The sequence below is a fragment of the Neoarius graeffei genome, chromosome 27, assembly GCF_027579695.1.
Source record: "Neoarius graeffei isolate fNeoGra1 chromosome 27, fNeoGra1.pri, whole genome shotgun sequence".
In the NCBI taxonomy this organism is placed as follows: Eukaryota; Metazoa; Chordata; class Actinopteri; order Siluriformes; family Ariidae; genus Neoarius; species Neoarius graeffei.
Genome location: NC_083595.1, coordinates 35,275,107 through 35,302,542, shown reverse-complemented (window position 1 = coordinate 35,302,542; position 27,436 = coordinate 35,275,107). Strand labels below are relative to the sequence as shown.

The following is a 27,436-nucleotide window of genomic DNA, read 5'->3' as shown; positions in this document are numbered from 1 at the left end:
TAAAAGCAATGCCTCTGGATGGCATGCACTAAAAATTATCTGGGTTGGTGATAACATTACACCCAAATCCCTTGTTCCACTGAACATGAAGCTGGACAAGGGAGAAAAAACTCTCCAGAAAAAGTTGTGGAGAAAGGGGGGGAAGAAAACTGAGCAAAATTAAAAAGCCAATAGGTAGATTTCGGTTCAATCTTCTTTGTCCTGACTTAAAACCGTTTTATGTAAAAATTAGTAAAAATAACTGCGTAAAATGTCTAGAAGATGAAAGCTGACTTCATGTATCTGTTTAAAGTAAAAAAAAAAAACTCCAGTTAACTGCAATGGGAAAAGCAGCTAGAAAGGAGAAACCAATTTAAAGGCACTGTATGGCTTCGGTTAGTTAAAGAAACTTGCATGACTGTTCATGAAAGAAAAGAAAAAAAAAGCAACTTAAATTTCCTTGAGAGAAAACCCTTCTGAACCATGGCCTTATTCACCTCACCCCAAAAATTGAGGGAGACTTTCAAAACGTGTGGGGCCCCCTGCAAACCCATCATCACATCACTGTGCAAAGTGCAAGAGTGAACAAGCCAAAAAAAAAGTGCCAAAGTGAACTTTCTACAGCACTTGCGCAAACCCACTGTTGGGGATGCCTGGCGCAGGCCTGGAGCTGGTCCGGAGGCATTGTGGCATTCCAGGCAGGAGCACGATGTTGCAGTGTTAAGCAAGGACTTTAGCTAGAGTCCCTATTCTTCTGGTTGCGCATTAGAGGGCGATGGTTGCTCAGGATGTCCATGGAATGCTGCCAGTGCCAGCATGAGCGACAGTAATACTTGAAGCAAGCCTGCATACAAGTAGATTTATTAACAAGTGGCAGAAGTTGGTCTAATGTTCAAGTTCAAGCTGATTAACTTCAACAGTCGTTTTTGTCCTACAGCAAAAGCAACATTAAATAGGCCTGTTGAAATGCCCTTAATGTACTATTTAACATTAAATTTAATATTTAGACATTCATGTGATCAGTGTCATGTTCATGCCAAGCTGACTGCAGTAATTGAACAAACCCTTTATTCTGATAGAGGCTGACCGAGCACACATGTCAAGTAAATAACATTAAAATCACTGCATAATGTCTTCAGATAAAAATCAGAGCATGCACTCATAACCCTGAATGACCAACATTAACAGAGTTAAACTAGTAGGGACCACTGAAGTGCAGTTTTGGCAGCAGGACAAAGCTGTTATGCCAAGTGTTAATGCTAATGCATGGGGAAGCCATGGCCTAATAGTTAAAAGCCACTTTGGAACCAAAAGGTCACCAGTTCAATTCTTTGGACTAGCAGGAATGGCTGAAGTGCCCTTGAACAAGGTACCTAACCCCCAACTGCTCCAGGCTGCACTCTGTACATTGTACAATGTGCTGGATAAGAGTGCCTGCTAAATGGCATTAACAATCCAATATTGAGACCTCAGCTTTTATTAGGCAGCAGAATTGGTGGAATTTAGCTTGTACTAAAGCACAGCACATCCATGACCCTAGTATTAATTTAACCCAAGGTTCTAGTTTGTAGAAGTGACCCCCCCCCCAAAAAAAAGGGGTCAGTTAAGCATGTAGCCAAGAGATTTTACAGTAATTTGTGATCTAGATTGCCTGCATTATGAAACTTGAATTTATCCTGTTTTTCTGGTCCCTTGAACTGAAGGAGTTTAATACAAGCCTAGACTGAAACGTAAATTTGTACCCAACATTATATCCACAGAAAGTTCAGAATAGAAAGCTGTGTGCTAATCAAGCAACAAAATACTAGAACCCAAAATGTTCACACTGCAAAAAAAAAAAAATTGAAATGAATTACTAGTATTAAGGAATTATCTTGCTGCATGGACATCTTCAAATAAGTTGGTTGCTCTCAAACTAGGTTTAATAATCTCAGAATTGCTGTCTTGTATTCTTCTCATAGGAAATGCAAGATCATTTCAACTACAAGATATTTTCACTTGCTAAGACATTTTTTGCAGTAAATGAAATAAACCCATACTTTTTTTTGGGGGGGGCACATGGAACCCATTTAACAGCATCCCAGACTATAAAAAGCTGGGAGTTCTACAGTGGTTTGTTGTTCAGGTATTCATCTATCCCACCATATCAAGTGTTTTGCACGCAAATGTGCACATGTAAAAGCATTCTACTCCTCTCGCATGCTTGGATTTTACCTGGTCTCTGCAGAAAAAGGGTCCAGGTTGACGGCTGCACACCTGACACATGGAATCCTCCAGATAAGGGTCGATCTGGACCTAAAGTGATCAGATCCTCTAGTTACTCAAATTAAAAACCAGACATTTACCACTCAAAAAACTCAGTATTCATAGCCTTTAAGATGAATATACAGACCTTGACTAGTGCAATAGAAGTTGTAGTATTGTGTACCTTTTTGGTAAATTTGGGGGTCTTGATTTCAACAAATGCAGCACTAACAGCCTTCAGGTAACTGCGCTGATTGTTAAAGGTTACACGACCAGACCCTGAGAAAGGAAAAATTAACAAGCCCTTGAAATCTGAGGGGCACAAGTCATAACATTTTAGTCCTTTGGTCATTGTTCAGTGTCTAGCATATCAAAACTAACCCCAAATTCACACTGGATTTGTTTACAGCCATAATCACGGCCGCCTATTAGCACCACACTGCATGCTTTCCACATGCCTTACTGGGCAGGGTCAACATGGTTAATGAAAACTGCCAAACCAGCAGTGGGGGTGGGGGGACTGAAAAAAAAAAATCTAGTTTTCAAAGTAGTAAAGTAAAAAGCTAGTGAATAACGCCAAAAAAAAACAAATGCAAATAAAGTCAGCTGTGCTTATTTCATCCAATAACACTCGAGTTTGCTTTTGAAAAGACTCAAGACAGCACTTCTGGCATTAACTGAAAACCATAACCAATACAAATTAGCATTGAAATTTCATTAGTGACCTAAAGAAATGTTACCCATTGAAAAGCAAAACCATTCCACTGCTCCATCACCACTTCAGTGGAGGAAAAAAGTGAAGTGACTGCAGTCATGCTGAATTGAAATGCAATGACCTAATGAAAATGCAAAGCAATGAAGAATTCAGATCTCTGATGTGTTCGTATTTAATTTTTAAAAATCCCCTAGAGATTAACTAAAGAACGCAAGAGCAATAAACATTGCACTTTAGTGTGGTACATTCCACACGTCACTAACAAAATGAACCGTTTAGATAGTTTCCCCCCCCCCCATTTTTCACTCAAATTGGACAGTAAAATGCAAGTGTGGACTGGTTTAAAATTTAGATCATGTGACACAGTATAATAGAATCTTCATAATTTCAGCAAAAAAAAAAAAAAAAACCCACCACACATGGCAAGGACTTGACATTTAAGAATCTCACCGATTGGGTACTTGTGCTTGTCCGTGTCAATTCCAGCATACATGACTCCTCCAAACAGGTCGTTCATAATGCTGGCCAGGGCCTCAGCATTGAGCATACCATGCAGAGCTCCTACAAACACCGTGTTACTGGGGTCTAGCCTCTGAGAAGGGCAGCGAACATAATTACTGTCTGAGATCACCCATGGGATCACCTGCACCTAGAAGGCATACAAAATGAAATGGTGTTATCTTCTAGTAGAAGATACAATGGTCAAAAGTTTGACACCTGCCAATTGTCCATATGTGGGTCTTTCCCAAATTGTTGCCACAAAGATGGAAACAGTTGTATGAGGCCTTTGCATGTTGTATCATTACAAATATCCTCCACTGCAACCAAGGTGCACAATCGTGTACCAGCATGGCATCCCTGTGCACAAAGTGATGTTCATGAAGATATAAGCCATCAGGGTTAAGTGTGAACTTGCAGTCTGCACAAAGCCCTGACCCCACTGAACACCTTTGGGATGAACACTCCTTGCCAGACATCAGAGCCTGATCTCACTAATGCTCTTGTGGATGAACAAGCAAATCCCCTACAGCGTTTCTCAAGCCTAGTGGATAGTCTTCCCAGAAAAGCAGAGGTTGGTACAATAAAAAGGTGGAGGGTAGGATTAGCCAACTTCCTGCTGCTACATTAAGGTTACAATTGTGCTTTCTAGACAATTTGCCAATTCAAGGGCCAGTGTGGCAACAAGCTCATGGATTAAAGCAAAAAAAATAAAATCTGACTGAAAAAAAAAAGCTCCATGTCGTTGGCCCCTACGACGTCAGTGATGCGTCAAATTTGAAACGCCATGTTGTCCATTATACCCTCGGCCCCTACTTGTAGTACATTTACATAATTTTAACAATGACAAGCTAAGGCAAAACTTTACCGTTGTCATTACTGGCTATAAATGATGAAACATCAAGTTTTCAGCACAAAGTGCAAATTTATTTCAACAATACTTTAGTAATGCACAACAGTGGTCAAGAGAAAAGTGAAAGTGCAGTCGAACTTGAACCATGCTGTGCCTTCATTTAAAAGAAGCACGTCCATGCTGGCAAAACCGAAAGTAATTTGACGCACTCTAGTGATGGAAATCGAAGGGCCTATGTCTGGTGAAGTATGGCTCTATACACAGTACTCTAGTTGAGGGGAATGTGGGGGGAGGCATCCCCCTTCTGAAATAAAAGTCTCAAATCATCCCCCTTATAAAACAGCCACCCCCCCCATCATAAAACAGCCATCCCCCCATCACATCCCTTGGGCCATTTTACCAATTAATGTGGAAATTAGCCTATAACAAATATTACTACCATTTCAACATTAGAGGCTTTGCGCAGTGATGGCCTACATGCAGCCAGATAAAAAAGACGCATATTTATTCGGTTGCACCTCTCACTCACACCTATATGGAGGTTTCAGTCACTGAAAACAGCTACTTTTGCAAACTCTGGGCAGAGTGGAGATTTCTGAAAACTCCATCTTCAGACACGCGTGTAAATCGGGAAAACGAAGCAACAGTGGGCAAGAGGGCGCACGTGAATATAATAAATCATAGGTGTGAATCTTTCACCGAATGCCAATTGTCCTGGTTCTTCATGAAATCGCATGCGCAAATTCATTAGGTTAACTTTCAAATAACTGTTCTTGTGCACTTGTGACACCAGAGCCACTTTCCTGAATTTTGAGCTTTGGAGTATTCGCTTCTTTATCCATCAATGAACTTATTTGTCACATACATTAAATTACTAATGTAAACCATTAGTAGCCTATTTAAGCAATAACTGTTTTCTGACCTTTTGTGCTTAGTGAATGATACTTTATTACACTCCACTGACTGACTTCCAATTCCAGAAGTTTTTTAAAATGTAAAATATAGGCCTACGAGATGTTTTTTTGGGACTTAATTCGCATTGGTCCTTCACTATTAATTTGAGACTGACGAGGCACTAAATATTGTGGAATTATTTTGCTTACTATGAAGTTTGGCATCTTAAACAAGTGTCGGGAAATCTTGCAGCCCGACTCTGCAGCCTCCAATGTTTAAGCAAACTGCTGAAACCATAATGTTTCAAGATTAAATTGTAGGCTAATCAAACCAAAGAAAAATACAGCCTTTCCAGAACGTTGTCTGCCAAAGCCTGTTTAACCTACAAAAGGCTTAATAGCATAGATCTTGCCGCAGCTTCAACAGGGCTGTTTAGATTTTTCACTTGATCACCTTTCAATAGGCAAATGTCATTATTACTACTACAATACACCTAGTATTAGTAGTAGGCAAGTAGTTGCCTAGTAGTAGGACAGCCAAATTGTTTCATCAGTGGCCTACGCCGAGCCTCCCCGGGACTAGACAGTAGCGGAGGCTGTATTTATTTATTTAGGCCTATCTAGCACAACAACTTATTCCTTTACATATACTCAAACATAGCACAAGAAAGGGTTCAACAACAGGCAATCACAGCAGCTTGGTGAAGTTCTAGATCACATCGGTGTCAGACCTACGGGCCTACCCCCCTTTTTTCCTCTCGGATCTGCGTCACTCTCATTATTGACCTTTAGCGCTCCCAGTTGACGGAAATCCGTCGTAGCGACGGAAAACTTTAATCCATGCAAGCTGTCTGAAGAGCAACATACAGCAAACAAAATAAGCAAAAAACTTGGGTGTCAAGATTGCCAGAATAAGGTTGAAAAAAAAAAAAAAAAAAAAAAAAGACGGGCATCTTACAATTTAGCATGAGTAAAGAATATTGACATGCAAACAGAACAGATCAATAGAAAGAAAATTAAAACCTGGAAATTCTGGGTAGCCAAAGCAGTAACCATTTACAAAGTGAACTAATGCTTACATCCTTACAGCGCATCCTCCTGCTGGACATTTTGAAGTAATATTCACTGTAGCCCTCAGGATGAAGCAGATCCTGAGTGCAGGCCTGCAGCAGCGCACGCACAGATTTCTCCGACTCAAATACCAGGTACACATAACCTACAAGAGACAAGTTTGTCACTGCACAGACATGGAAATCCTTGCAAACTTTAAAAAAAAAGCCACTCCTGCAACGATCACTGGCCAAGAGACAAGTAAACTGGACAAAGGAATGAAATTAAATCTTGCATATGCTCCCTTATAGAAAGGCAGGGGAACCCACACCACATGCAGTTTTTATCAAGTGCAGCTATGACCTGTTCACCAAAGCTCAGATTTCAGTTCTGCCTCCTAATACCAGTGATCCAAAACCCCAGTGAATCTCACCCAAATGCTGGTGCAAGCCACCTCCAAAGTGCTGGAATGAACAGAAAAAAACCTACCCACTGCATTACCTTTGGGCATATTACCTTTAGGAGGGCAGCGGGGATGCTTGCCATCCTTACCAGGCCATTCCACACTCAGCGGGCCATAACAGTTAAAAGTGTTAATCAAGCCAGCTGAAAGCAGAAAGAGAACAGGGGGAAAAATCTAAAAAAGGCTGCACAAAATGCAAAACTAAATTCGATACATGCTCTACAGGTACAGTAGAAACCTCACCCTCAGTAATATCCCAAGGAACTCCTCCCAGGAAGACCTTACAGGAGTACACAGGGTTTTTGTAGTTTCTTGATGGAAGCTGGCCACTCCAGGTGAAGGTGGCTTCATTAATTGCTGGTATAAAGGCAAGATCAGAGTCCATTGCATTCATGAAAGAAACCAAGCCAGCATCAACAAAGACCAAAGAATCACAAAAAAGGTATTTACAACAGGAATGTAACAAGTTTCATCTGATATCTATACTAAGTAACTTTAAAACGCACAATGGAATTCAACACTATCACTTTAGATCCATGCATATATTTGAAATTTATGATATTGTATGTAATGCACACATCTTGAAACATCGATAAAGGACATTTATTGTCAAACTCAAGAATTAATTCATAATAAAAAAAATTCAAAGTGACAGTTGGTCCATGTTCGGACCGTCATGCTGGAGATTCTGGGTCTGTGTCGTCCAGGGGTCTCAGCAGCAGTGACCGAGGGTGTCAGGAATCTGTCACGGAGGTGAGCTAGCCTGATGTGCTGATCCTGAACTGGCGTCGTGACTCGAGGCTGACCAGGGCGTGGACGATCCCTGGTGCTCCCTGTCTGTCTGTAACGCTGACTCAAATGGTCGAAAGATGAACACCGAAGTGCCGGGCGACCTCTGTCTGTGTACTTCCGGCACGCAACATCCCAATGGCCTGTTCACGTTGATTTTGGCTTAGGCGTGGCATCTTCAATAATGACAATTTTCCCATTATTTCCCCCGGGTATTTATAGGCAAGATTGTGTGTACAGTGTATGAAAAATTTGTTTGAAAATTAAAGCCTGTCCATGTCATTGACTACCTGAGTCATATTGTACGTTATTGAGTACAACTCCCTTAAATTCTTATTTGAGCACAGATTTGGAACTTATTCGGGCGGAACGAAGTTATTTTTCCATTGTGATATTTCTTTTCTTCTTGAGAAACTCAGCAAGTTTTATCAATGTGCGTTTTTAAAGTTACTTAGTGTACATTGCTTTGTAGGTTGATTAGGTCACAAATTAGAGCGAGCGGCAAGCCAATATTTCATGATCGAGAAATCACACACTGACCAGCTTAGAACACAACCTGGTAGTACAAGCTACTCAGCAACAAAATTGACAGCACCAATAGGTCATAAAAAGTGGCTGGAGGGGAAGGGGGGGAAAAAAAAAAAAAAGCACGCCTTAATACAGGAAGCAGACAAGACCGGCACTGTCTGCAGTGGAGCACCACTATGAATATAGATGTGTCAGTAGCACAAAAGCCTATAGAGATATACGGTTTCAAAAACTACCACAGACCAGGGGAAAGGGGATTGCACGACCCAGACATCCATGCTTGTTTGTAGTTCCTTAGTTAAGAGATACAGGTTTGTAAGATGGTGACAAGTTTCAGTTCAGTGGACTAAAATGTGACCAAGTCAGTTTCCCTATAGGCATGCTGCATCTGTTACATCCACCTCATTAGATATACAAGACATGAAGTGGTGGTCAGCCAAGTAATGCTTTGTGAACAGTGAGCAATCACTAGGGTGCCTTGCTAGTCATTAAAACACCAAGCTTGCTTTTTGAGCTGCTTGAATAAACAAATGAAACCGAAAGGTTTCTTCCAGGTTCCCCATGAAGTGAAGGAGCAACGGATTTTACTAAAAGATGAAAAAGGTGGCTCTTGAACCTTCTGGTGCATTGGAGGAGAGCTGAGTTGAACACTCAAGTCTGCAGTGATCACTTGGTGAAAGTTTGTAAATTCCTCTCCATTTCGTTTGGATTTGCAAAGGACTTCATTTTGTGATGTTTTGAAGTTCAGGAGACACGAGTCCTTGTGTTTGCTTACCACTTGATTGGGTGCCATATCGTAAACCAACACGTTTTCACTATCAGGATGTCGTTGCAATCTTTGCAAGGACAATGTAGACTGAGCTACAGTGAACTAGAGAGATAATGTAGATGATAAACAAAAGCAGAGCTCAAGTTAACAATTCGAAACTGCTTTCCCAACCAATGCAGTTAAAATGAACCGTGATAACTTCATCCGTTTCACCAATACCCAGGTCTTTAAAAGGGTTTCTGTGGATCTGTCAATGATTTACCTTTAAGAGAAGAGCAGGAAGGATTGAGAATCGAGTGCCTGTGGTTTGTTTACACCCAACAATACAACTTGTAATCCCTAGCAAATCACAAAAACACTTACAAAAAGCCCAAAAACTCCTGGCAAGATGAAGCCTGCATTTATGCTGTCTTGATCCCCAGAGCTTTAAAGCAACCACAATTTGTACACCTCCATGCTCTTCCAAGTTGTCATTGGCTTGTCCATGTAGAATGAGCTCTACAGCACCAGGTAGCTCGAGATGCCAGAACTCAATGGATGGATAGTTTTCCAACTTGTAGGAAGAGAGTTGGTTAATGTGCAAGGATCCATCCCATTGCAAAGAGCAACTTTGACAGCATCTTGACCATGCATTGGCCTCCAAACTGCAAAAACAGTCAGACAATTTCACTAGCTCTCTACATAGCAGCCAAATTGGTTTGCCTGACCACCACTTCATTCACCAGAATGAAACTGCTGTGACTGAAAACAACCCAATTTAAAAAAATAAAAAAATCAGCATAAACCCACAGGCCTTTAGGCTATGATTTAAACCCCCTTGGCATACCTGCAGCTTGTCTGTGAAGGCGAGCCTCCCTCTCAATGCTGAACGGGCCATCTGGGGTCTCAAGCAGGTCCCAGTTGGGCCAGACTGAGGCTCCAGGCCAGCGGCGGGACACACTGCTGCCTGGGGGAGCACTGGGTGGAGGTGTCAAGGGAGAGCTGTCATGGTCCAGACGGGAGCCAAGACTCAGCTTTAATGGGTCTTTCTGCATGCTTGGCATGAAGGGCATAGAGGAGGAGATCCTCAAAGAGGACTGCACAAAAGAAAGCAAGGATTACACAAGTGTTCAATCGATTAAGGGTTCACAAAGATGGTAGTTCAATTGTGAAAGCCACACTACCAACTCACCAGCAGATCAGAAAGATGATCAGAGCCAGAGCTGAAGCCACTGGTCTCCGAGTCCACAGGGCTGCTGGAATGGGAACCCAGCAGTGAACGCGAGTTCATGCGTGCCAAGGCTGGAAACTTCTCGAGGAAGTCTGAAGCTCCTGAATTGGGCTCGTTCATGATTAAGCCCTGAGGCTTGTTCAGGAGTTGGTCCAGAGGACTTCCCAACATCCCAAGCACTGCAAAATAGCACATTAATATATTTAAAAAAAAAAAAAAAAAAAAAAAAAAAACAGGATTCCATTTAAGGGGAATAGGAAGCTTAAGAAATGGATTTGGTGGCAAAAACTCAAGAGCACGCAGAGAAAGAGCCCATCACTTGGTGCATTACCACTATTGGGAATAGACTGGGCATGAGGGAGGCAGGAATCTGACAGCTGCCACACCAAGCCCTGACTTGCTCTATAAGCCTCATTTTGAACCACAGTTAAATTCAGCCTCAGTAATGACTACTTTGAATAGTTTAACTGTTCAAACACCAACAAAACATCTCAACCTATACATCAAAAACACAAAGTAAAGGGTTTCAAATTAAGCATTTATTTTCAGTGTGCCTGAAAAAGAACCAATTCAAAAATCAAACGCACACTGTGGCCAAGCCCTTGTTTACAAGTGTCACTGTCTAGTTTCTATTTTAACAAAAAGCTACAAGAGCACACTGAAAATAAGAAATACCACACTGTTGAGCTTTTAAATATTCAAACATGGAAAAATGGCCCAGGAATAGCTGAAACTACAAGAACAGACTAGAGACGAGATATTACTCACTTGAGGGATTGCTGTTTGGGGCAGATGATTCCGAGTCATGGCTGCTCCATGGCCTCTCCCAACCAGATAAGCTGAGGGACTGCAGGCCCAGGCCCAGCTCAGTGACATCAGGCAGAGCACGAGATGACTCCTGCCCATTGCTGGGAAAAAGCATCCTGCTCCGGACGGCGCACAGATCAGAGTCCGCACGCTCTGTTAATACAATCGAGAAAGAAAAAACAAAGTATATGTATGCTCTGCATCAGCTGCTAGGTATTAAAAAAAAAATAAAGAGACACGCAGCTCAAAAGCAGCCTCTACCCTCTACTGATAAACACTGATTCCCTCTAAGCTCTGTCACAGAATAAATGTGCAAGCTGGCAAGCCGGACCGCACAAGGCCGCTGCAGATGCCATGCAGCGACATGTGACTGAGGTGCCGATGCCCTCACACTATGCTGCTAATGATCAGCCCACAGCCCCCCAAGACGCCACTGATTTCCTCTCAAATTCTCCTGCAGGCTAGCAGTCTGCGCAGCCTTCCCCAGAGCTGCCGTCCTTGGACACAGGCTGTGGAAATGAATCACGAGCCGCAGGCTGAGGAGAAAAGGAGATGGAAGAAATGCCTGGCAAGTCACAGAACGGTGGCAGCCAGAGGCTGCATGATCAGAGACTGAAGGATTGAAGCGCTGCATCGCTCCCTCTGAGCTGGATGCCATCCAGCAGCTCCAGGCCTGATTCAGCAGCATCAGCACACGTCTCGGTTGCTTGACGTTGCATGACTAGTGCAGCACTAGATGAGGCAATTTGCATATTTGAAGACCAAGCCAATGAGGGGAAGGGGGAAAAAAAAAAAAAAAGTGCAACTAATCACACAAAGTGACAAGGTATTACCTCATGGCTCCTTTTCTTTTTAGGAAATTCTTTTCCAGGACTTTTATATTAGATCTTATAATATCTAATCTGCCAATCCTAGAAGTCAATAGAACCTTAGAACTTGCCTTATTGACAAACATGAAGAACCAGGAAAAAAAAAAAAAAACAACTCAAAACCATCAGAGACAAGTTTCACAAGAACACACACAACATAAGGCAAACAATATTAGAACTTTACATTATATAGGCATTTCATACCTCTTTCTAGCCCAACCAGACTTCTTAACATTTTTTCAACTTGTCTTTGAGCTCTTCCATGACCAGAACACTAATCCATTAGAACCTCTACTACACATGGAAACCCAGTGCTCCAGTTACAGGGTTAAAGTGTCAATTCTGTACCAAATAAGTCACCAGTAGTAGTGCACCAACTTCTTGCTAGAGTGGTACAAAGGGTACATGCTTTTTCCTCCCCTTTAGCGTGCATCTTTTACATGACTGTACATTTGGTATGCCTTTAACTAGCTGTTAGAGTATGATCCTATTTATGGTCAATTATGTATCAAACTTTTAAACCTGAACTACTCAAATTTCCAGATGAAGGATGCCTACCAAACGTACAAAAACTGCAACACTTGGAACTATGCCAGCAAGAAGCAAAAATAACTTACTGCCTCCATTTCTTACCAAGTTAAAGCGGAATTCTCAGTACATCTTTTGGCTACTCCCGATTAGGGAGTCACCACAGCAGATCTTTCATCTCCATTGCCCCCCCATCTTCTGCATCCTTCTCTACCACTTTCGTGTCCTCTCTCACCACATCCACACATCTCTTTAGCCTTCGTTGTCATGTGCCTGGCAGCTCCATCCTCAACATGCTCTGCATCTCTTCTCAGGACTTGCCCATACCATCCCAGTCTCATCTCTCTTAGCTTAATTCCTAAGCTCTCCACATGTACCACCCCTCTGCTGTGCTCGTTCCTTATCCTGTCCAACCTCGTCACTCCCATCACAAACCTTAACGCCACCTCCTGTCTCATGGTTAAGGGTACTGTCTCCAAGCCATACATCACGGCGACTGTCTTCTACAGCTTACCTTTACTTTTGCTGGGACGTTCCTATCACAAACGACTCCCAAAGTCCTTCACCAACTGCTCCATCCTGCCTGCACTCTATCACCGCCTTATTTTCCTGCACAGTTGACCCCAGGTACTTGAATTCACCAACTTTCTTTACATCTTCACTACACTCATCCCCACTCTCACTGATGCACACATTCTGTTTTGCTACAGTACCAATACAAACATTGTACTAAAGGAGTTTTTCTATACATCCTGCCAGTCTAGTTTCATTCCAAACTACAGTTAACCCTTTCCATGCAAGTTTTATACAAGGCCAGTAGATTACCAATCAAGGAATCCCGTTTGGTCTTGGCACTGGGAGTGGTGCACACCCCGGTGAGGTCCAGAGAGTTACCCAGCATGGTATTCATCCTGCGAAAGATGTCTGCATTACTGCATGTAGACAGGGCCGGGGTCTCCGAATCCCAAAGGTTAAGGGCTCTGGGATTATCTCTCTGAGAGGAGACAGAAAAAAGTAACATTACACTTCGAAATGAGTGATTCCACACTTATGGGTACATGAACTTATTTTTAAAAATTCACCTAAAACCATTTCTTTTTTTTACCATCAGGTCACAAAACATGTAATCTTTAATGAATGATATGTTAAAAGATAACTAATTTTCTGAGATGTAATAAAAACATTTATATGCCAAAGTCAAGCCTACGAGTTCCAAAATGATGTCTGTTACATTACTTCTGTTACGATTGTCCATCTCGCGTCTGTTACAAATTAATTACAATCTAGCTATATACCATGTTAATCTTATTGAAAGAATGTGTATGTTTATTCTACTACACATGTTTATTAATTATATTTGCTAAAACATCACCTTCGTATGTTTCAAAAAGTAATTCTACATTGTTAAAATTGAGAATATATATGTCCACAACACTTCTGTTACGTTCTGACTTTGGCATATAAATATGTTTTTATTACATCTCAGAAAATTAGTTATCTTTTAACATATTCATTAAAGATTACATGTTTTGTGACCTGATGGTAAAAAAAAAAATGGTCTTAGGTGAATTTTTAAAAATAAGTTCATGTCCCCATTTCAGTACCCATAAGCGTGGAATCACTCAAATAAAAAGTAGCAAACTTTTTCTTCAGCACTTTGGTGGCCCAACCAAAGGTGCATCACTTGTAACTTTAGTACTTTTTTTTTTAATAAAAACATGAGTGGTATACCTTTAAAAAAAAAAAAAAAAAAAAAGTATAAGGGAAATAACTGGACCTTAAAGACTACTGGTGCATTTGGGCAAAAGATACAATAAAGGGTCCAAGTCCTTTAATGAAACCTCTCCAGGAGGGGAAAGAAAGAAAAAAAAAAAAAGTTGGACACCTTTTTTTTCCCCCTCCCCATATCATAATCTATAATACACCTCCAATGGTGAAAGCCCTAGGCATCCAACAAACAAGGCTATAATGCTTAAAAATATTTTATTGCTTCCAACCAAGAAAGTTAATTACAGTACCAAATCAATATGGAGAACTAGGAATAACTACACCACTACCAACACAAACACAGGACCTGAAAGCTAACACCAAACAACAAAAGCGTCTTCTTAAAACTCATTTAAAAAAAAAAAACTCACCAGAGAAAATGCCATGATAGAATTTTGAAAGAGAATTATCTAAAACACCAACAACCTTCCTGTCACCACAAGGTGTACTTAACCCCTCTGAAACAAAATCAGCCCTCATTAGGAACATCTGCTCTCTATCTGCTTGGATGATACCTCACCCTGACCTCGCGCTGCTCTCATTGGTCTAGCAGATTCAGCAGGTTGACCAATCAGAAGCCGATGCGTAATTGGCCTTCCACGCAGGATTCACGTGCTCGTCTAACACGCTTGAAAGGAACGCCCTTTATTCTGGACTGTTATAAATAACGGTTTTAATTGTGCTTGTGAGTTTGGAATTTCAGAAAAATCTAACTAATATGGCAGATTTTTCTTAAGAATAAATGTGGGATATACTGATTAAAAAGCCCATATATGAGCCATTCCACCGAATCGGTGCCATTTCCGTCCCTAGAAAATGACATGTATAAATGCACATAAAAATGTACTTTAAAATACATTTCCTTATGACGCAGAATGTCCTGCCCATTGATCTGATTTCAAATTTAAGATATATAATTGTAAGGATTAATAAAAACTACCTAAAACACTGAAAAATAGCATGTGTTACCTGTCCCCGCACTCTAACTTTATACTTAACTATGAAGTATTATGATTGAAATCCTTCAGAAACAGTATTTCTTTTGCACTGTTGTGTGACTTCATATCCTATCCATGGTTTAAATATATATATATTTTTTTTCATAAGAAATCCACAATAGGGCGGCACGGTGGTGTAGTGGTTAGTGCTGTCGCCTCACAGCAAGAAGGTCTGGGTTCGAGCCCCGTGGCCGGCGAGGGCCTTTCTGTGCGGAGTTTGCATGTTCTCCCCATGTCCGCGTGGGTTTCCTCCGGGTGCTCCGGTTTCCCCCACAGTCCAAAGACATGCAGGTTAGGTTAACTGGTGACTCTAAATTGACCGTAGGTGTGAATGTGAGTGTGAATGGTTGTCTGTGTCTACTCTATGTGTCAGCCCTGTGATGACCTGGCAACTTGTCCAGGGTGTACCCCGCCTTTTGCCCGTAGTCAGCTGGGATAGGCTCCAGCTTGTCTGCGACCCTGTAGAGCAGGATAAAGCGGCTAGAGATAATGAGATGAGATGAGATGAGATGAGATTTTAGTCGTGTCCCTGGGTTTTCACTCAGTCCTGTTACCCAAACATATTACCCCATCTGACAAATTTGGAACATTCCATAAATCACATGCTCAACAGGAAGTTACATCAGTTGTGTCTTCTGAAGGCCATGGGAAGGCCAAAAGTTAGTTCTCTCATTTACTTTTCTGTATATTTGATGATTTTTTAACTTTGATAAGGTCAATGTCAACATACTGTCCTGTTACTTAAATTATTTCTTAGATGATATTTGTTTATTTTAAAAATACAGCTTTTTGGTAAATCACTAGAATGTGCTAAGTGTGGTCATGCTATTAGCGATGATGCCATGTGGCTTAATTCCATGTATTAGCTAATCCTAGGCTAAAAACTCAGTCCTGTTACTTTCAGATGTCTCTTGAGTTTTGGTAACAGGACTGAAAAAAATGCAGCCATCTTTGACTTCCAAACCTTGTAAAAAATAAATAACATAGCCTGAGCCTTTTGAATAGTTAAATATGTGTTATTATAATCAGTGTTGAAAAGATATAACAAATTAAGTTTAATTTGGGAGTGGTACAACAAGCAAATGGCACCCATTCGGTGGAATGTCCCATATCTACTTCAAGAGGAAATCATTTGTGATTCACCAATGTAGGGTTTTGTTTTCCTTTCCCCCAGTACTCATGCATTTTATTTTCCTTTATCAGCTGTGTTAATTCATTTCATGGGGTTCTACAGTTTAGTGTGGGGCGCTGAGCTGCTTTTCCTTCCCTTTTTTTTTAAGCCTTTGCCACATGCACACTTCAAGCACAGTGAAATTCATCCTCTGCATTTAACCCATCTGAAGCAGTGAACACACGCACACACAGCCAGAGCAGTGGGCAGCCACACCAGAGCACCCGGCAAGCAGTCAGGGGTCAGGTACCTTGCTCAAGGGCACCTCAGCCCAAGGCCCCCCCCAAGTCAACCTAACTGCATCTCACCTCTTTGTTCCTATAGCAACTAAAATGCAAACCAAATCCTTTTAGATTGTCCTTTCCATAGCTGTCCGTCCATTTCATCCCAAAGGTGTTCAGTGGGGTGTTTAATTCAGGGTCCTATGCAGGCCGGTAAAATTCTTCCACTACGTCCACATGGGCTTGATCTTGTGCACAGTGCATTGTCATGCTGGAACAGGTTTGGACTCCTTATCGACAAAAGTTGTAATGCTATGGAACACAAGCATTCTCTATGATCGTGTGTGTGTGTGTGCACGCATGCTTCCAACTTTGTAGCAGAACCACATATGGGTGTGATGGTCAGGTGTCCACAGACCTTTGGCCATGTAGTGTACAGACAAGAACATCAGTGGTTCACAATCCTACTACCCCTGCTTTTCCTCATTCCCTGTTCTACCTATCTGACTGAACTCCTCATTGGCACTTTTGAATAGCTGAACACACCTGATTTAATCAAGGGCATGTTCATCACACTAACTTGTATCAGGTGTTTGGCTTGGAGCAAAGAAAAGATGTGCAGTAGAGGGGGGCTCAAAGAGAAGGATTGGGAAACACCAAGTTATACCAACTCAAGTGAATTGCAGTTTGGGCCACTATTTTTCCTGGTAGTTTTATGTTGTCCATGAATTTAGCTATAAGTGAAGCGTAGTCACTTGATATAATTCCTGAAGTTGACCACATCATTGGCACAGATTTGGCTCCAAATATCTATAGCCCATCCTAACCCAGAGTGTGCAAGTTCAAGTTCTACATGTTGGCCAGGGGTTGAGTCAAGTGTGCCTACAGCCCCATTAGTTAATTCTATTGTGTATTTAGGGGTTGAGTTTGCTTTCCTGACATCTGAGCTCAACCTCTTCCTAACTTGTTAGACACTACTTAAAAAAAATAATTTCTAGGTTAAGTCAGCATCTGAGAGGAAGCATGTCCATAAAAACTGAAGTGTGCTGTTCCCAAATTGCTGGCACTTATATGTAACCCCTATGAATTAGGTTTAAATAGGCATTGTCTGGAGTTGCCAATGTATTTGGACAACTAAAAACTGCATGTGCATCAGATTTTTTTTTTTTAAAGTGATGTTTATCAAACCAGTTCCTTTCATAAGTCATTACAACCTTGTCTTATCCTTTACGAAAAGTTCTCCATTCAGAGCCAGGGAGTCACTAAACTTCAGAGCCTAAACAGCACAGATGTTATATCTCTGAATTATTTGAATATTAGGTACGTTAAAATGATTACAACAGTCATTCCATCAGAGCAAAAGCTCCCCCCCCCCCATTGTTTTAATTACCATGCAGTCTATTTATAGGTCCAAGGCAGCTACTAAGGATAGATTAGTCACAGCATATACTGTACAATAACTACAAGTTGTAAATACAATTTTGGGCTGTGACTACACTGTACCCAAAGAATAAAAGTATAGATGTACTCTCAGCTACCTCCAAGTAACAAGTCCTTTATTCTTCACCTCTAGAGGGCAGTTTTGCCCAGCAAATTCACTATACAGTGATCAACCTGTAGATTGAGCTTCCATTGCAGTCCCTCCAGAACTGGACTCTGGTTATCTGCTTTATTTGGTTGGATCATGGCACACATGTACACCATCCCCATTTTTTGATAGAAAAGCCAAGTTGCAGGAAATCACAATACCCTGCTCTTAATCAGAAATGGGCAAGATCAGTGTAATGCTTTAACATGTTTTAATACTGTTATCATACAACTCTACAGACTTTACAAGTAAATTGATTGCATTAACCATATGTACTATCCATTAAAACCCCTTCATGCATAATTTTTCATGCACCATCATGCATCCTTCTACAGCAATCTAACATCAAGTTAAATCTGCCACCCACCATGTTAGACTTCTGTCAGCATGACAAATCTAACAAAGGAAAAAACAGTTCAACAACTGTTCTACTGACTATTAAATCCGTAAATAAAGAAATAAATTAGGTTACTATTTAATTGCACTCTTCTCCCCCATATAGCCCGTTTTATACTTGGATTGTTCATTTGGCAAGGTCAAGCTGTCTTGTATGAAAACATAAGCCTAGACAAGATGGCACATTAAAATGGTTCACACAATCACAGCTTGCACAAGCTTTCTGGGCAGACACCCAACCCCTCTAAACTGAGCTGGCCACTCCTTAATATCAAACAAATGGCTAAGGTAACAGATGAGACACCAATCCAAGGAGAAATACAGAGGACCAGGGGCACAAAACCCATTTATGTACTAAACCCCCCCAAAAAAAAGGAATCAGCTGATTGGCTTAGACCCTGAATTGGAAAAAGGCAAGCAGCCATACATTGCTTATTATAAACTCATTCAACAGAAATTTCATAACCAAGGCAAGTGGTAGTCTGGTTGTACCATCTGAGCCTCCTGTTCAGCAGAAAGATGTTCTCAACCCAGAGGGCCAGGATGAATCGAGTATGAGCTGTAACAGATTCACACCATTAGAAATAGATGCCACCTTTCTTAAAAAGGAGCCTAAACAGCTTTATATAAAAACCCACACCATTTTTAACAGAACTGCCTTGATTTCCATCCAGGTTGGGAGGACTCCGATGTTGCTGGATACCAACGCATCTACGAGGAAAAACAACATGTTCAAGACAATTGCTTTCAATATGCTATGCATGCACAGAAGATAAATCTGACCAAGCTTTGTGGTTATCAAGACAAGTAAAACCAATGTTTACAACTAGTTTAAGCTACCAAGTTTGGTGGTGGCATCCAATTCAGTGACTAGTGGAAGAAACAAGAATTTTAATTTTTCATTCTACATCCTGGTATCCTATCCATAGCACTGTACACCTCCATACCTCAGACAATTTAAAGTCCACCTACTAGTAGGTGGTATGAGAGTGGTTAAACACCAACCTAAACTACAAACTGAACCAAGAACTCTGGAGCCATGTATGATGCAACAGGTAGTGTTGCCATTCACCCAGTATTTCAACTTTATAACCAATCACGTCATACTGATTAATGCTTTCAAGTTATGGGGTTCATATAGCTGCTCAAGGGATAAGTAAATAAAACTGATCAGACTGAAGTAAGGAAGACTACTTTTGAAAAATAATGGACTGACTGGCAGCTCTGTCAACAGTTTAACCAACTCTTGTTAGAACAGTTAAGGAGAGCAAATGGGCATGTGAAGTCTAGTGTTCCAAGACACTCCATTAAATGACCTCAGCAGTATTGGACATTTTAATAGGAAGCCCTGCTGTTATCACTTCACCCTCAGGGCAGCTACACAGTTGCACTGTACAAGTTATTTAATCCATACTGGAAGATACTACCTCATGCACCATTGCATTGTGACATTTCTACATTTCATTTTAAGCCACTAGACCACAGTACCCAAGTTGATTGTATTAAAGTAACTTGTATTGGAAGCTTCAAAAACTTTATACTCAAGTAAATTTGTACTCCTAAAGGTACAACAGCTCATCACTGGGGCAATACCCTCTAAAGTACCATTTGTACCCTTCATATACTGCTTGGGAACATGTACCTTTCAGCCCTAAAAAGGTAGGGTTACCCTGAGGTCCAATCATGAGCCCTAGAGGGTATTAGTATTGAGTGTACCCTGGGGACAGAAATGGACTCCTACTGTACCCCCATTTCTGACAGTGTATGCAATGGAAGCTTTCCCATAAAACATGGGAGAACTAGGATTTGAGTCTTTTCAGTGGAATCCAACAGGAAGAGAGTTTGTTGGAATATTCTCTAACATTTAATCAATACAGTACCATGTACTGCACCAACAGTTATAGATGCAATTTAGGCAATGAAATGTTATGGCCAAAAGTTGTTGCTTCTACCTGTGACATCTTACCTTATAACTGAATCAAAGTGTACAGACTAATGCATTTTCTAGGATTTAATGGCTAGCTGAAATATTACCTGGGCATGGAGGGCTGCAGCAGCAGCTGCAGCAGGGTAGGTGAAGGCAGTGTGGGGCAGCCCAGGGCTCAGCTCTGCTGCATACAGAGGGTATGGAGACCAGGCCTCTGGAGATGCAGGAATCAGTGCTGCCCCTGTCAGGTCATCTGAGGAAACCGGAAGCCACACCACATCCATTAAAAAACCTGGAATGCATTCCCAGTCCCAGCTCAAAGACAATATTGAGTAAATATCTTCATCTTTCAAGACATGTTTAACATGTCTGAATAAAACAGACATGAAGTGGAAACATTGTAAGTCACTGAAATGGAAGTCAGTGCTCCAATGATGCATGCATGCGCTGGAGGTGAATTAGTTTGTTCCTCTGCTATAGGTGACCATTTGCATGTGCTGTGAAAGCTACCATGTGGCTGTACACTTACATGGGTCCCGTGCTATGAAGTGTGCCCCTAGAGCTGGGTGGATATTTGTGGGGTTCGGCGTGCCCATCAGCTTACTCTTTGCCATCTTCGTGTTGGCTTTAGCAAACTCTAAACGGAGGGTCTGCGGGTTCTCAGGGTCAAAACGAACACCCTGGAGACACAAGGTGGGGGATACAATAATAGGAGCGAGCTGTGCCTGACAGTGTGGCAGAATGTGCAGTCGAGTGTACCAAGTTGGTGCCCACATGCAGGTGAAGGATTTTGACTTGACACAAAAGCTAGAGTACTATACTTGCTGTACATTAGGGCTGGAAAAAGGTGTTAGTCCAGAGCAAGCTAGTTCAATGCATCAGTTGTGTAAAACCTGTCAAATTTGCCAAAAATGGTACAGCAGCAAGTAATCAGTGTGACCCATTTTAAAAGTGAACACTATGTTCTACTCCCTGCCAAGGCAAACCTCTTCATAGTGAGAACTCTGAAGGGTCCCTCTAAGGGTAGGGAAAGCCAGTGTCCTAATGTCACCTAATCATGAACACTCATACAAAGCAGCACTGACCAGAGCCACTAAAACCAACTGCCATTAGATTCAGTTTCCAGCTAGTTCACTTTAAAATTTGTACACTACATTTCAACCTGAAAAGTTGAATTTGCAGTCAAATCCCTAAAATCTGTCAACTTGCAGACTTAATCTATACGCAAGAGAAACAGCAACATTTAGAGTTACACATGCAGAAACATGACACTGCTTGAAAGTTGAGGCCTTAATCCAAATTTGTGCATAAAACGGCAGATTCACAGATATCTACTTTTAGGACAAGAACCCAATTAAACAAGTAGGTCATTAATATTGGAATATTTCAATACATAACACCGAGTGGCACAAGTATATGAACATCTAGGATTAGCAGTTAATCTAAAGGTGAAAGTCAAACTCGGTGGTGTGACAGGTGCAAGTGGTTCCCCTTTTAAAGAGCAGGGATCTATCAAAGTCTGACCTTCACATTTGTTGAAGTGCATCACTGCACAAAGAGCTTGGATAAGCAACTAAAGGCCTCACATTGGCTAATGTTCATGAGTCCATCAGGAGAACACCGAGATGGTGTGTATGGCAGGGTTGCAAGGAAAAAGCTACTGCTCTAAAAGAGCTCACCTACAGTTTGCTCAAGGTCACATAGACAAGCCAAAAGGTTACTGGAAAAGCAAGACCAAAATTGAACGTTTAAACTGAGAAACCTCAAGCTTTGAGAAAGGAAAACCTTATCCCATCAGTGAAACATTGTGGTAATATGGTTGGAGCTTGTTGTGCTTCATCTGGGCCAGGGTGGCTTGCCATCATTTGATAGAACTATGAAATCTGAATTATTCCAGTGAATTCCAAAGGAAACCAGAATCATCTGCCCATGAAGCGAAGCTCAAGAGAAAGTGGGTCGTCCAGCAAGACAAACACCTCAGCACACAAGCTTAAAGAACAAGTTAATGTTTGCATGAACATCAATGTCCCAACCTTAATACAATTTTTTTTTTTTTTTTTTTTTTTTTAAAAGGCACAAGCAGGACTGGCCCAAGTTTCCCAAAAGCATCACAGCACAAAGAACCCCTAGTTAAGATGCTCTTCACATTAAGTAGCTTTTGGGAAACCTACCACAGATCAGTTACCAGAAAATAACTTTGTTGTAGTTATTGCTGCACAAGGGAGTCTGAAAGCAAAAGGTCCACATACTTTTGCCATTCAGATGCAAGTACTGGCTCATCTCAATAAAGGTTTAATTGGGTTTGCCATCTTTTAGCAGCATGAAAATCTTGTCCGTTGCAGAAAAAAAAAAAAAAAGGGCTCTCACACCTTCAAGCACAACTCAAATGGGTTTAGGGTCAATTTAAATGTACACCAGGGGTGCAGACATGGATCTCCAACAGTTCCTTAACCCTTCAATTGAAGGAAGCAATTTACACCAGACACAGGGTCTTAAGCAGCAAGCTTTAAGACTTGATAGTCTGATTTTCAGTTGTTTAAGTTTGCCAGCTATTCAGTAGACCTTGACCTCCATTTAAAAAAAAAAAAAAAAAAAAAAAATCCACAGAAATTTAAGCCACTCTCCCTCCCAGTTAAGTGTACATTGCAGGTTGATCATTTCAAGTTCTTATTGTACACACCCTTTACACCAACTCAGAACATCCCCATTTTCACCAGCCTTGGACATTAGCACCTCAAACTCAACTCACCAAAACATTTTCAACTTGGATAAATAGTCTATCAAATACTTTCCTCTTACTGGATCCCCAACACATGAGCTTAGAGTGTAAACAAGGGATTAATGAGCAGGAGCTTGGGTCCACACAGCTGAAGCAGATTCATCAACTGTACTCCGTCACCACTAGCTCAGTAGTGTATACACATTAAAATTTAGCCATGCAGCATCAGTTTGCTGTAGCTTGCATCCAATGTGGCAGAACACAGCCTATAATAGCTGAATGGAATTATATTTTCTGCTTCTGCAGACAATTCATTACTACCAATGAAAGCATGATTCATACTTGAACATGACTTGCAATAATTACCACTGCCATTTTTCCATAGACATGGAACCAGTTTCCCCCACAAAGACAAAGTATCTATCCATCCACTGTGAGAATGCTCTCTCCAGAGTCCACAGAATAGGCTAAAGGTTATTTGGACCACACTGATTGCACAACTTGTTCAGCCATTTTCTAGTTCATTCAAGTAAAGCTAGTAAATGCAAGATGCAACCACCTCACCTGTCAGTCAACCTTTAATGCGTCGCAATTAAGAGGTTAAACCCAATACCTTTATACATTGGTTTCCAAAAAACCCTCCTACTGCAAAACATCCACCAGATCAATAATTCAACAGTGCTTACATTTAAGGCGTTTTTTGCTGCTTCAGCACCAGACCGACTGTCAAAGGTTACAAACCCAACAGGCTGGAAAAGAAAGGACAGTCAATTCAATTGTGCTTTACCCAGAGTGTAAACAACATTACACAAAGGATGAATAAGTTTGCATTGAAATACCATTAAAGTGAACTTATTTTCCATGTACAAAGTCCCAAACAACCCACATGACTGAACACTATACTGCACATACACATCTCACCTGTTTAGATGTTAACTTGATCAGCGAACCTTCATAACCCTGAAAAGGGGGAAAATCCAGTTAGAAGGCATGAAGTTATATCCACCAAGACATCATTTCTTCAGCATCCCCATAAGAGACCAAGCTGTACAATTTCCTTGGCTCAAGGTGACGAAACACTACCTAAATCAGGTTTATTCATTCACCATGTAAATCAGGAGCAAAACTGAAATTAGAGCCCATGCTGTAGTAAGCCAAATGTGTTTGACAAACCTGGGCACAGTCGAAAGAGGCAAGCAGTTAAGTGACTGTACAATCCGATTTTACTGTGCCCAAAATCATTTTAGCACAATTATAAACATTGTAGTCAGAAACGACAGCTGCAAGTAGTAATGCTGCAATTGGTTCTGGAAGAAAATTCATGAGAGCAGTTCCCCCCCAGTACCCATTCTTACCTTAAATGGTCTAAATAGGAGGTAGAGTTCACGGGGTTTGATGTCTGTTGGCAGGCCACTTACAAAGAGTGTCCGCACCTAGAGAGAAGGTGGAGGAAACCATCTGAATGACCTGCATCACACTGATTTTAATGGCAGAACAAAATCTAGCCACAGAAGTATTTGGACAAACTCAACTCGGAGAATCACCCTCATTAGATCTCATGCTTAAGCAAGGAAATCTTTGGTTTGTAAATTCAGATTAAAAAAAAAAAAAAGCATCAAAATAAGACTTAACACAGCATCCATAGAGACCAAGTCACACTATGGCTACCTCAAAACAAGATGCAACAATGCATAAATCTATAAGAAAGTTCATAATTCTGCTCAACAGTCTCAAACACCTTGTATAGTTAACCCAGAGCACATACGTACTCAAAAAAGGGACATTTCAACTCCAGCAACATCAAAAAAAAAAAAAGCAAAAGCCATTCTCTAATTTGACTTATACCAGCATTCATCACTCTGATCTGTACTGAACAGCGCAAACTTCAAGCTCAGTGGGAGGCCCTGTTCTACAATAGGCTGCTAGGGGAGAACAAAAACACAGCATGATGGGGTTTCCTTCCTCTGTACTACAGCTACGAGGTCAACAGAACGCAACCATTCTCCACCTAAAAACAGATTATAACTCACCCAGTCTCATCTGATTCACGTTAGAAGTTAAAAACAAAGCATCATTTTATAAAGAGTGCTATTGACATACAGCAAGACTGCATGTTGTCCTCCCGCCTCTCCAAATTCTTGGAAGCAGCACTACCAGGATTTGATTGAAGAGGAGATTCCATGGGCTAAGGTTATAAATCTTTAGCGCTTAAGAAAAAGGAGTTTAAATCTGAGCCACAATACAGACTCAAAATTGCACAGTCATGAGCTATGGAGTTATTAAACAAGACTAATTTTAAAAAGGGCTGTGAGAATACCAGCAACAGGAATTTCAGGCTTGCATTATGTGAATTTTATATTGCAGTGTAGGTTATTGTTGCTGGGGGACCCCATGTAACCGAGTACTGGGGGGTAGTAAAGTTGATTCCACATAACTAGTGAGTGAACTAGGTTCATGATTGAAATTAGAGACGGCTTTTGCTGCAGCTGCTGTTCTGTATTGAAAATATGTAATTAGCCAGGTCAATTAAATGCACAAAAAAAAAAAAGGCATGGATATTCCAATATTAAAAAGTTACACAGGAGAAGGGGGGAGTGAAGAGAAGGGTTAAGACAGCAGCTATACGAATATAGTTTGGATATTGAATGATCCATCTTGGTAGACATTGATTATTTGGTTATGCTTTTACGCACACTTAATACTGAACCAAGAAAAAGGGTTGAATTAATACAGTGTTTGTGTGTGACAAATGAAAACAAGTCAGAGGCTTTTGCAGCAGCACTAAGCCAACTTAAGCTCTTTTCAGGTCATTTCTCGTTACAGAGATGTAATAGTAACGCGCGCAAAAGGAAAATAATGCGCTCGTTTGGCACTAAAAACGCACAACTCCTATACTTTGACAGCTCAGAGATCTTACCTCCTCTTCAACAACGTTGTTGTTGGACTCAGAGTCGGATTTGACGCTCATCCTGATGGTTGAAGTATAAAAGAAAAAAAAAAGTACACAAACTTCTTTCCCCCCCTTTTACGATACTGAAGTGCATCCAATGTGCCAAAGTGCGCGCTGGTGGTGCGGCGGTGCCAAAGACGAAAAGCAGCAGGTGAAGGAAAAGGAACTGAAGGTGAGCTGGTGGAGGGTGGAAAAGGTGCACCGTGGGGATGAGAAGAAGTGGCGTTTTGACTACTGCTCACATTTATATTGGTTTAGAGGTGCACAGACCGGGACCACATGGAGAGCCCTGTGCCATGTTGCCTTCTGTGCGCAAATTAGATCATCAGTGAAGACGTGAAGGTCTTCAAAGGCAGCAATCACAGACAGAGAAGCTACAGCTGGTGGACATGTAGCCCGTCCCCTGCAGGGTTGCCAGATTGGACTAATTCCTTTTCAGTCCTGAACACTTGTGAACCATTTCATGTTGGGTGTCCAAACTCGCATCCAGTGTTAGAAAGGTCACTGTCCTGATTAGGTCTTTTCCCCCATCATTCTCTATCCAATATATAACACTGATGGTCATGTGCAGCACATTTCTGCCTTCCCAGGCATATCTGTCCAAAACATTTCTACACAAAAGGCACAATCAAGGATATTTTCAGACTGTAAAAATATTATTATGAGTCCTTTAAAAAAATATAACATCATATAACTTCATAACTAACCTGTATAATTACTATAATTATTCAATTTCTGATTTCTATAATTCTGGTCCTCGGTAGCAGTAATTTTTAAGATTTTACCTCCTTTTAATTTTCAGGGAGGAAAAAAAATCAAGTCAATAATTATTATTTTCATTTGCATGCCATTTTAAGCAATAAACCTAACTGTAAAATACTTCACATGTTTGATATGCTTATTCATGAAAAAAATCATCAACCTAGATTTGCAAAAAAAAAAAAAAACCTATGCAGATTTTCTGTGTGTGTGTGTGTGTTTCAAGCACTCGTACAGAGGTTCTCAAACTTTTTTCTTTTTTTTCAGCCAGGGACCCCTTCAGCTGAAAAATAAATAAATAAATAAATAAACAGACCCTTTATGTGCATGTTTAATTTTATGAATGATTTTAATATTAGGCTTATTCTTCAAATGTGTACAATAACATGAGCAATTATTGGAGGTAGGGCGGCACGGTGGTGTAGTGCTTAGCGCTGTCGCCTCACAGCAAGAAGGTCCTGGGTTCGAGCCCCGGGGCCGGCGAGGGCCTTTCTGTGTGGAGTTTGCATGTTCTCCCCGTGTCCGCGTGGGTTTCCTCCGGGTGCTCCGGTTTCCCCCACAGTCCAAAGACATGCAGGTTAGGTTAACTGGTGACTCTAAATTGAGCGTAGGTGTGAATGTGAGTGTGAATGGTTGTCTGTGTCTATGTGTCAGCCCTGTGATGACCTGGCGACTTGTCCAGGGTGTACCCCGCCTTTCGCCCGTAGTCAGCTGGGATAGGCTCCAGCTTGCCTGCGACCCTGTA

General features: G+C 41.2%; 2 protein-coding genes across 6 annotated transcripts; both read right to left on the bottom strand.

Annotated features, from left to right (window-relative positions):
* Window positions 1-712: 712 nt before the first annotated feature.
* Window positions 713-14,348, bottom strand: cpeb1b (cytoplasmic polyadenylation element binding protein 1b). 4 transcript variants are annotated; one of them, XM_060912059.1, is made up of 12 exons: window positions 14,334-14,348; window positions 13,021-13,189; window positions 10,760-10,951; window positions 9,953-10,170; window positions 9,608-9,857; window positions 6,939-7,052; window positions 6,734-6,838; window positions 6,262-6,398; window positions 3,389-3,587; window positions 2,408-2,502; window positions 2,194-2,274; window positions 713-823 (listed from the first exon to the last, which is right to left on the bottom strand). In XM_060912059.1, the coding sequence occupies exons 1-12, from the start codon at window positions 14,346-14,348 to the stop codon at window positions 713-715; spliced, it is 1,686 nt and encodes a 561-aa protein (XP_060768042.1). The 4 variants fall into 4 exon arrangements, with proteins under 4 accessions (XP_060768042.1, XP_060768044.1, XP_060768045.1 ...); XM_060912061.1 differs by lacking the exon at window positions 14,334-14,348 and having other exon boundaries at window positions 6,749-6,838; window positions 13,021-13,156; XM_060912062.1 differs by lacking the exons at window positions 13,021-13,189; window positions 14,334-14,348 and adding an exon at window positions 10,389-10,391 and having other exon boundaries at window positions 6,749-6,838; window positions 10,760-10,922.
* Window positions 14,349-18,134: 3,786 nt separating this feature from the next.
* On the bottom strand, window positions 18,135-26,247 carry rbpms2b (RNA binding protein, mRNA processing factor 2b). Of its 2 annotated transcripts, XM_060911930.1 has the most exons (8): window positions 25,900-26,247; window positions 24,338-24,415; window positions 23,904-23,942; window positions 23,669-23,731; window positions 20,793-20,943; window positions 20,371-20,516; window positions 18,977-19,047; window positions 18,135-18,895 (listed from the first exon to the last, which is right to left on the bottom strand). In XM_060911930.1, exons 1-7 carry the CDS (start codon window positions 25,948-25,950, stop codon window positions 18,982-18,984), a joined length of 594 nt encoding a protein of 197 aa, XP_060767913.1. In that variant the 5' UTR covers window positions 25,951-26,247; the 3' UTR covers window positions 18,135-18,895; window positions 18,977-18,981. The 2 variants fall into 2 exon arrangements, with proteins under 2 accessions (XP_060767913.1, XP_060767914.1); XM_060911931.1 differs by lacking the exon at window positions 23,669-23,731.
* Between the last annotated feature and the right edge of the window lie 1,189 nt (window positions 26,248-27,436).